At 35.2% G+C, this 9,770-nt stretch overlaps 1 protein-coding gene across 1 annotated transcript; it reads right to left on the bottom strand.

Moving 5' to 3' along the window:
* Positions 1-4,622: 4,622 nt before the first annotated feature.
* Positions 4,623-5,970, bottom strand: LOC110019605 (the record flags this gene model as incomplete). The annotated part of the gene is given in 2 exon segments (XM_020717339.1): positions 4,623-4,674; positions 5,562-5,970. Coding segments are annotated over 2 exon segments (450 nt in total), but the record flags the coding sequence as incomplete, so codon positions are not given.
* Between the last annotated feature and the right edge of the window lie 3,800 nt (positions 5,971-9,770).

The raw sequence follows: 9,770 nt of genomic DNA, 5'->3' as shown, positions 1-9,770 counted from the left end.
CGGCGCATGCATGGATTATGATGCAACTTAATAAAAGCGCTGCATTACCTGATCGCTAGCCCGGACAATATTAAACTATATTTTTCCAGCTAAGATAGTTCTAAGGAAAATATATGCATTAAAAACATTTTCATGACAAGTCAGCAAATAAATTTCCTCAATTAAAAAATTCAATCACGTCTAAGATCAAATTGATCGAAAATATAGCCCATTCATTCAGGGTCAATTTGGCGTGACTTTTTTGCCACGTGGCCGCTACTTTTTTGTTTGGGGCGACGACATCGACATGACTTCGAAGAATCCGAGCAAAAGTTGGGCCGCGGGTTGTACCCAACTTCCCACTTTTTCTCTAGGAAATATTATCACTTTGCCCCTCCTGCCACGGAACCTTTCTTGCCCTAGCCGCGCACCGCCCTCCTCCTGCGTGCCTAAAATCTTTCTTCAGCCCTGTTTTCCTTCTTTAGGACTTCTCTGCTGCCTTCAACCGTCCCGTTCTTATTCTTCTTCTTCGGAGTTCTTGCAGTAATATTCCTTTAATTTGGCGTGACTTTTTTGTCCCGTCACGTGGTCGCTATTTTCTTCTTTTTTTTTTCGTTTGGCACGACGGCATCAACATGACTTCGAAGAATCCGAGCAAAAATTGGGCCGCGGGTTATACCCAACTTCCCACTTTTTCCCTAGCGAATATTATCACTTTGCCCCTCCCGCCACGAAACCTTTCTTGCCCTAGCCGCGCACTACCCTCCTCCCGCGCGCCAAAAATCTTCCTTCAGACCTGTTTTCCTTCTTCAGGACTTCTTTGCTGCCTTCAACCGTCCCGTTCTTCTTCTTCTTCTTCGGAGTTCTTGCAGTAATATTCCTTTTCTTTTTTTGTTTCTTCTCTTTTTTTTTATGGATAACAAACGGCGATTCTCCCTTTACAGCTCTGATTCCTTCTTCCTCTCACGTTTCTAGCCTCTTTTGGCTTCTTCGGCGATCTCAAAGGTATATGATTTTTTTTCTTTTTTATTTTCCATTAATTCCAATTTTTCGAGAGTTGGTTCCTTTCATGATTATATACATTTGCATTTTTAATGGGAAAATCCAAATTTAGTGCCTCAAGATCCTTTTACAGGCACGCAGAGTTACTATGTTTCTTCCTTGCTTGATGTGCATTAGCAGTTTGACTTCCATCTCCAATATGTATAAGAGTTTCAAACTCTTGGAAGTGTTTCTTTTGATTCAATAAATGATCTCGTTACAATTACCAACGCGCCTCTTGATGTATTATCTTCAAATGCTTTTTTTAATAACTTTCTAGCATTACCGATTAACAGTGAGATGGCAAATAGGAGTTGAAAGGTTTTGATTGGCTTAGTTCACGAGAAGTTTATTTTTTCTTGTTTATGTTTTCTGACAAGAATGTTAACTTGCTCTTTATTTGATTTATATCCCGGTTTGTATAATTTTCTAAATTTTGATTGTATTTCAGATAATTGTTTTACTTTATCATAGTAATAAAATGACCAATAAGTCCAAAGAGCTTGGTACACCGACACTGTGGGAAAAAGAAATAAAATTAATATTCTACGACCTTTGCCTTTAAGGAAATTTAATTGAGCAATAAACCGACCACCTTTTTCAATAAGGAAGGCTGACAGAACATTATGAAGAGTTTTAAGGAATGTGCTGGTAGGAACTACGACAAGCTGCAAATGAAAAACAAGTGAGATCAACTCAAGAAAGATTTGAATATTTGGAAGGATTTGAAAAGAGGCTCAACAGGTTTAGGTTGGGATCCGGTGAAGCGTATCATTGATGCTCCAGAAGAGTGGTGAACAAAAAGACTGCTCAACAGGTTTAGGTTGGGATCCGGTGAAGCGTACCATTGATGCTCCAGAAGAGTGGTGAACAAAAAGACTTCCGATAATGAATTTTTTTACTAGTTTAATTTGAGTCATTTCCAAAACAGATACAAATCCGTCTCGAATTGATGTTGACTTCCACAGTGTCGATGAAAATCAATAAGAGGTGCCTGCAGAAGCATTCGAATACCATCACAGGCAATCTCTGCCACGAGATGACAACGATCAGTCAGATATTTGTACAAAGGAAAGGAAAAGTGCAAATGAAATGGCTGTCATTCGAGAATATACAAGAGGTGCCTGCAGAAGCATTCGAATACCATCTCGGGCAATCTCTGCCACGAGATGACAACGATCATTCAAATATTTGTACAAAGGAAAGGGAAAGTGCAAATGAAATGGCTGTCATTCGAGAATATATCACTAATGCATTAGTTGTAGGGTGAATATGTTAAATTCCTTTATTTATTTTCTCTAAGACTGAGCTTTCCCTTGAGTGCATTTTGAATGCATTATAGATCTTAGATGCATGACTAATCTTTTTTTTTTTTTTTGTACAAGGGTATGAGCTCTGCAATCATGAATGTACAATACAAATTATTTTTTTTTGAAGATTTTTCTTTTGGGAATTTAGCGCTACTTGTAGAGAATATCTACATCCAAATACATAAATGTTTTTATGGGAATTGAGCTTTCCTATGAGAGCATTACATACATAGCACAGAATTGCTTACAGAAATGTATTTGGAAAATCTGCATCCAAATACTTTTCATTGCTTTCCTTGCAATTATTAAAGTTTAGTTGTTAGATATGCAAGCACAAAGGAATTCGTCCATATTTTCATACAAATATTGGAGGATTAAAGTTTGGTAGAGCAGATGCAGCCTTGTAAATTCCATGGGAATGACAAGGTTTATATGTTTTCATCGTTGGTTGTAATTTTTGCAATTTTCTGTTATTTGCTAATGATTTTTTTTCAGCTATTTTCTGCTACTTTTCAAATGAGCGTTGGTTGCCAAACTGCTTGGCATCTGCATTTGGTGGTTGGCAATTTGTTGATAATTGGAACTTCATGCACATATAATTTGTAGGGGCATGTACATAAATAACACCTATTTGCAACTTATATGTATTTTCATATTTTTTTAGATTGACAGTTCTAGCAGGTTTACTAAATTTGAGCAAGTGAAGGTGAAAGAAGTTTTTATTTGATGCTGCAGGAATTGAAAACATATTTGAGCAAATATTGGGCATTTACGTACATATGACAGAATTCTTATATATTTGTATTTCTCACACCTAAATGTATAAAATATTTCTGATTTAATTTACAGATATAGCACAAAATTCCCAAGCTTTACATACATAGCACAAAATTCTTATATATTTACATATATTTTTTAGCACAGAATTCTCATACATTTACATACCACACAATTCATTTATGCGAAGCTTGAGAAATGGTATTTTTTTATGCGATATTTTCAAAGTTTATTTTCTGCGATTTGTTTTTTTTTTATTTCAGTTTGAAATTGCAAGAATTGTTTTTTCTTTAGTTAATCTGGGAGACGTAGATAATTTTTTTAGCTTTTGGCTGTGTTTATTCTATGGCCATTTCTGGATGTCATCACCCCTTGACAGAGATTTATTTGTGGAGTTCTGATGGGGAATTAAAATTAGGAAAAAAATAAAAAACTTTTATATGAAATTTAAGCTCCTGTAGTGAACATTGTATGCTGATTTTTGGGATTTTAAATCCCATAATTTCTATTATTTAAACATTTTTAAGGTTTTAATTCAATAAAAATTCACTAAATATGGGCTGTCATAATAAAAAATTAACCATATGTATGAAAGGTAAATGCATATATGAAACAGTTAATCATATATATGAAACAGTCTTACTAAATAAGGACAAAATTGACATTTTTTCAGAAACAGTTGCTCTGCAGCTATTTTCACGCAGCAGCTTCCTGGGACAGGACAGCTGCAACTGAAAAGCTGAGAAGTTGCAGCTGTGGCAGCAGCTTCCTGGGACAGGGCAGCTGCAACTGAAAAGCTGAGAAGTTGCAGCTGTGCCAAATAGACCCTCATTTAGGTTTGAATGACCAACATGAGGATCAGATGATTAAGCGTGATTGCTCATCAGATTCCCTAACTAATTCAATATGACTTGCAAACAAAATTTAAAATAAAATAATACTTTGTCCAATCTGGCGAATAAGGCAGTTAGTGGAACTGCCAGCTGTTACACCTCACTAGACAACCAAAAATCAACAAGTAATATCTTCAGGCCACATGCCGACCCAATTACCTGATATTTCAGTAAACTAGCGTTTAAAGAAATGATTATTAATGAAGTGACCCTTCAGTTATCCAACTACTACTCCAGAAATAATTGATCCAAATGTCCAAAACAACTAAAAAAATAAAAAAATAAACAATGCTTCTTCGCCAAATGAAAACAAAGATTACTCCATGATAAATTATTAAGTATATCTTCTTCTTAATCGCTGTTATCTGATCTTGTTACCGTCCTAGATTTTGTCAGCACCCGGAGCACCAAAAAAGCAAGTAACGTATGAAGAGAAAAATCAGGGTGAAACTAAAAGAAAACCAAAAAAAAAAAACAAAACTTTTGGGGGAGGGGGAGGATAAGATTTCTTCATTTCGATTCACTCATTTACAGCAACACTTGATAGAATTTCATAAAAGAAAAAAAAAAGGTACCAACTAGAGAGAAAAAGAAAAAAGAGAAACAAGGAGCATTTTTTTTCTGTATAAATATTCATCTCTGATCCTGAAATCCTCCTCTTCTGCCAAGAAGCCCTGCGATTATAGAGGCAAACAGTTCTTTTAGCCTTGGAAATGGAAATTTGAGCAAGATAGTTAGCCAGCATGAAGTGATTCTTTTGCAACAAGGTAAGAAAAAAAAATCTGAGGAGAAACTAAATAGTGATAGAAATAAAAATTCATTGAAGACAAAAAGACAGCTATAACCACTTGGAAGACAGCAATATAAAGTAAATACAACTTTAAAACCGGATTTTAAAAAGAAAAAAGATTTACAATGAACAGTAGTGGCCGTACTCATACCTGAAAAGGTCCAGCTTTTTATCAGCTGGATGAGCTACAAATTCAAAGACTTTTAGCTAGTTGATAAATATGTCGAATTCTCAACCTTAAAGAAAAACTTTTAAGAGATGCAAATATAGAAAAATAAAAAGAAATTAAGATTCTAGAGTGACAAATTAAGTCACGAGGTTATAAGGATTCTGGAGTGCTGAAGTTAAGATTTTAAGCTGGAATCACATCTGCATCAAATTTATATTTTGATACTAAATACAAAAAACAAATGAAGATTCTGCAGTAAAAACGCTTGTGACTTCCAATAATAATGCCATTTCTTGGCAGGAAGCAGGAAATGTTATAAAAAGAAGAGTTTTAAGTTGAAAGAAAAAAGCAATATTTTTGTTAAATAAACAGGAATAAATAAAATAACGGAGAACTAACACAAAGGAAACAAAATGAGAGGTCATAAATTAAGTAGGATGTGATCAAAACCTGAAAGTAGAGTTATTAATGAAACGAACCAAAAAGAAAACTGACTCAATGAGTTCAATAAATGCCCGATTCCAAAGAAAACGCAGAAACGAATCGACGGGAAGATGCATGAGAAACCCACGGTCAAGATGGCAACTTTTTAGCTTCCTCACCTTTTGGGATCTCCCGGATGCCACCAATCGCCACCTCTGCGCCCTCCGCCGGCCTGCAATCCGGCGGAACCTCGAACAGAGAGAGTGAAAGCTGCTTGTGAGCGACGCCGATGTCGAAGAGGATGACGCCGGAAGAAGGGTTAGAAAGCAGGATTCCACGCACGGGAAGCCATAGGAAGAGCTCTTCCTGCTTTAATCCACTTACGCTTCCGAGCGCACCATAGCTGAGGTTGCCACGCACTACTTGGTCGAAGAATGCGAGGCCATCGTACTTGGCGAAGCAGGGGCGGTCGAGCCGAACCTCGAGGATCCCAGTTGCGCTGTCAAGGGTGTAGGATTCCACGGACTTCGGAAGGAGGCCGGCAGGTAGGCCGTGCTCGCGAAGAAGGTCGTGAATGGAGCCTTCGCCCCCCCGGGCCCACGCGCTCGCCGCCGGCGTATCCGGCGGCGACGGTAAAAATTAAAGCGGTGGCGGAGAGGAGTAACAGAGAAAGAGGGGTGTTTGCCATTCGATAAAAGGTGGGGTTTTGAGAAGTAGATCGGAGAGAAGAGAAGATGGAGGGGAGTAGAGAGAAAAAGGGATCTTTTTTTCTTTAAGAAAAGTGGCTGGAGGAAGAACGTGGGAAACTGGCAGCTAACTGAAGCAGGGGGGTTAATTTACGTGAATGGCCTCAGTAGTGCGGTCAGTCTCCTTGGCGTTTTCATAGGCGGAACGTGGGATAGGACGCAGCATGTTGTTTAATCATTTGAGATGACAAAAATACCCTTCCAAATTCAGATGGCACGCTATTTTCTTTTTCTTATATTTCTTAAATTCAGGTATAGGATGTGTCAGAATTAGCTCGTTAATATATTTTAAATTATTTTCCTAATAACGGAACAAATATTTGAACCAATAATTTTTTTTTTTTTTTTCTTATGATCTTTTTGGGGGCAGGTGCAGTTTATTCATATAAACTGTTTAACCTGATAAACAATATATCCGAATAAATTGTCTAACTGTTTGATTTATGCGTTTGAAAAACAATTGATTCTAAATAAATGAATCAATAAATAATCATTCTGCCATTGAAATGAAATTATAAACAAATATCAATCGTAAGAAAGCATAAGTAATAATTGACATCCTTCATAAAATAAAATTATATGTAAATACTCATTTGTCGGTGAGAAATCGTGGTAGCTAAAGGCATCAATCAATTTTGCTTTTTTCAAAAAAAATTATACCTTCAAGAAAGATGCTCTGGTGAGACGTCAGATTTCTATTATTTGACATTTAAGAAGACAGACCTGGTATGTCCACTCTTCAGAAGATAAATCCAATGTTACTTTTTCGCCCCTCAATTGTACAGGACCAGTAATTCCAGCACCAGTGAAGTCAAAAAATGCACCATAATTCGATCAAAAGAGAAAGAAAAATCAAATAAAATTATTTTTACCAATCAAAAAGTCATGGCAACCATTATGAATGCTCACAAAATTAGTTTCTCTTCCTATATTCAATCAAATTATATGCAAACCAACTCTTGCACTCAAAAGCTCAATTTTATTGCTTCTCGAAGAGAAAGCAGTGGGCTTATCAAAGAAGAGGCGAGGAGACCAGCGAGGCTTCAGTGCGACAGAAAGGAGTCGAGCGAGTCATCGTAGAGAGGAGAGGTGAGCCGAGCTTCCATCGGGAGAGGGAGGCGGATGAACGAGGGCAGGCGAGCGAAAGAAGCAAGCAAGCGTGGGGCGAGCGTGAGAGGGCAGGCAATGTCTTTCGCTCAATTGAAACGCAGATTGTGGGCTCCTACCCACGATTCATGCTTAATAGAAACCTCCAAACGACGTTTCTAAAAATGCCACTAAAACACATTAATCAAACAGCCGATGACGTTCTCAAAACGCCACCGCCGTGAATTAATTCTTCCAAACACACCCTTAATTGAAGAAGCACCGGCTTAACCACAATGAATATAATTAGTTACGTGCCACTCAATTCTTATCCTTTTATATATCTAGCATCTAAATTTTAATGTTAATTTATATGTCATCTTATTTATTCAAGAAAACGTGTGACTGAATTTTAATGGGATATAAAAAATTTTAAAATGCTTCTAATTAAAAATAGATAGGAACTGTCATTCTTAACGAAGTATTGAATTATAGTAAAATTTGAAAATGATTGAATTATAGTAAAATTTGAAAATGATTTGATCCAAATTCAGATAATAAGAATACTGTAGCTTCAATTTAGATTCCGGATATCACAATATGATTTAAATTTGAGTTGTAAAATAACTGAATCGCTGCAATTTAGTTCTAACCGAAAGGCTTTATGAACAAATCGGATTTTCTTAGAAAATAATTGCATCAGTTAGTTGGATGAATTTCGAACTGATTAGCCTTAATTTAAAACCACGCCTTACCAAATTTCAAATTAACTCCAAAATATCTCCTCCGAGCTTTAATAATTGTAATGCAAGTCTTTTTCAATTTTTGTTATTTTATATTTGTGACAAGGACGTGACGCTTCGCATCCCGTTCATACAACTTCACCAAACATTTTCTAAAAGAGTTTTTTTTATAGTTTGATGTACTGCAATCATATCATTGAGTGCATGTCAAATTATTATATCAAGAATTTTAACGAGGAGTTATGTTTGGAGTTCACTGATATACAGACACGTGAATGTGATAGAAAAATAAAAAAAAATCGTTGCAACGCAGGGGATAATTTCTCCCGTGTTATTCTGTATTTTTCAGGTGTTATTGTGCTGGTATTCATGTGTTATTATATTCTGGAAGTATTTTTCGGCATTATAATAACACAATAACACATCAATATCACTACAATAACTCCTGAATAACGCAGAATAACACATGAGGAATATTCTCCTGTATTAACGGACCGGATCACAGGAAAACGCGCGCGTTTCCTTGAAGTCACGTGTTCGCATATCAGTGGACTCCGAATGTAGCTCAACGTTAGGAATCCTGATGTAATATTTTTTTTTTTCCATTGAGTGGATGTCAAATTATTCCAACATAAATGCTATTAAAATTTTAATAAATTAGTCATAGTATTATTAGAAGATGAATAATTATTTTAATTTAAATATGAAAGTACCTAAAATTCACCATTTTAATCATTTTAGATAATTTTTTCAGGCATGAAGATAAAATTGATTTTTAATTTTATTCTACAAACTGGAATAATATTAAAATAAGCGTACTTGTAAGATGTAATCTAGACTTTAGGATAATCAAGCCTTTGTCAATTTTTTTTTGTTTACATTTAAAAATCGTCTTTTGACTGCCCACAAATAGAAAAAATATTTTTACGAAATATAAAATATTTTTAGCAGATTCCGTTAATTAAATAATAAAAATTAACTGATTTATTTTTATAATTACTTAGTTGGCCTACATGGCTGTTCGAGCCAATTAGCTATAGCTAACAGACTGAGCTACTTTCAGCTTTAGGGAGTAAAGGGTCGCAGTGTAAACTCATTTAAAGCTATACAATTTGACTAGGGCTGGCTTTTAACGCATTCCTTGTAACTGGTAAAAAGTATGCTGATTTGAGGCTGGCGTTTGGCAGCCATGGAGTGGCCAAGCGGACAGCCAGGTACAAAGGGGTTTAAATTATGATTTAAAAAATTGACAATCATAAATCAGTTCTGATTATCATTATTGATTAAATCAGTTAATTGTTAAATTTTTAATGAATAATCCGAATCTAATATTGATCAATTTATTACTATATTATTTAAATTAAATAGCTAAAATAAACTTGTTAGATTTGATAATGGTTAGACTTAAATATTAATTTGACTTCCAAAAATAAAAGATGATTTTAATTATCTTTCATTTTATTTGTTATAAATTAACTTAAAGAAGAATTTAATCGAACAAATAATAAGCGAAAAAAATTAGAGTTCAAAATGAGAGAAACTCAATTTGATCTTATAAAATTGTGTCAAACATTGAATCAATTGAATGACGAAAATCAAATTATGCAAATAAGATACATTTGGCCACTGATTTGTTTTCGTTTATTATAAATTTTGAAAACTACTGAACACTTTTCATTCTGCAATTGACAGTGTATATTTTTCTGACAAGGGAATAGAATTAGGACCCCAAAACATAACTATTTTATTATTTTTCTTAGTTCTTTTTAGCACTAGGAGTCGTCAACTTCTCTAATTAGATGTCGTCGTATAA

The sequence above is a fragment of the Phalaenopsis equestris genome, unplaced genomic scaffold (assembly GCF_001263595.1).
Source record: "Phalaenopsis equestris unplaced genomic scaffold, ASM126359v1 Scaffold000063, whole genome shotgun sequence".
Lineage (NCBI taxonomy): Eukaryota > Viridiplantae > Streptophyta > Magnoliopsida > Asparagales > Orchidaceae > Phalaenopsis > Phalaenopsis equestris.
Note: the sequence above shows the minus strand (reverse complement) of the source record. Positions and strands in the feature narration are given on the sequence as shown.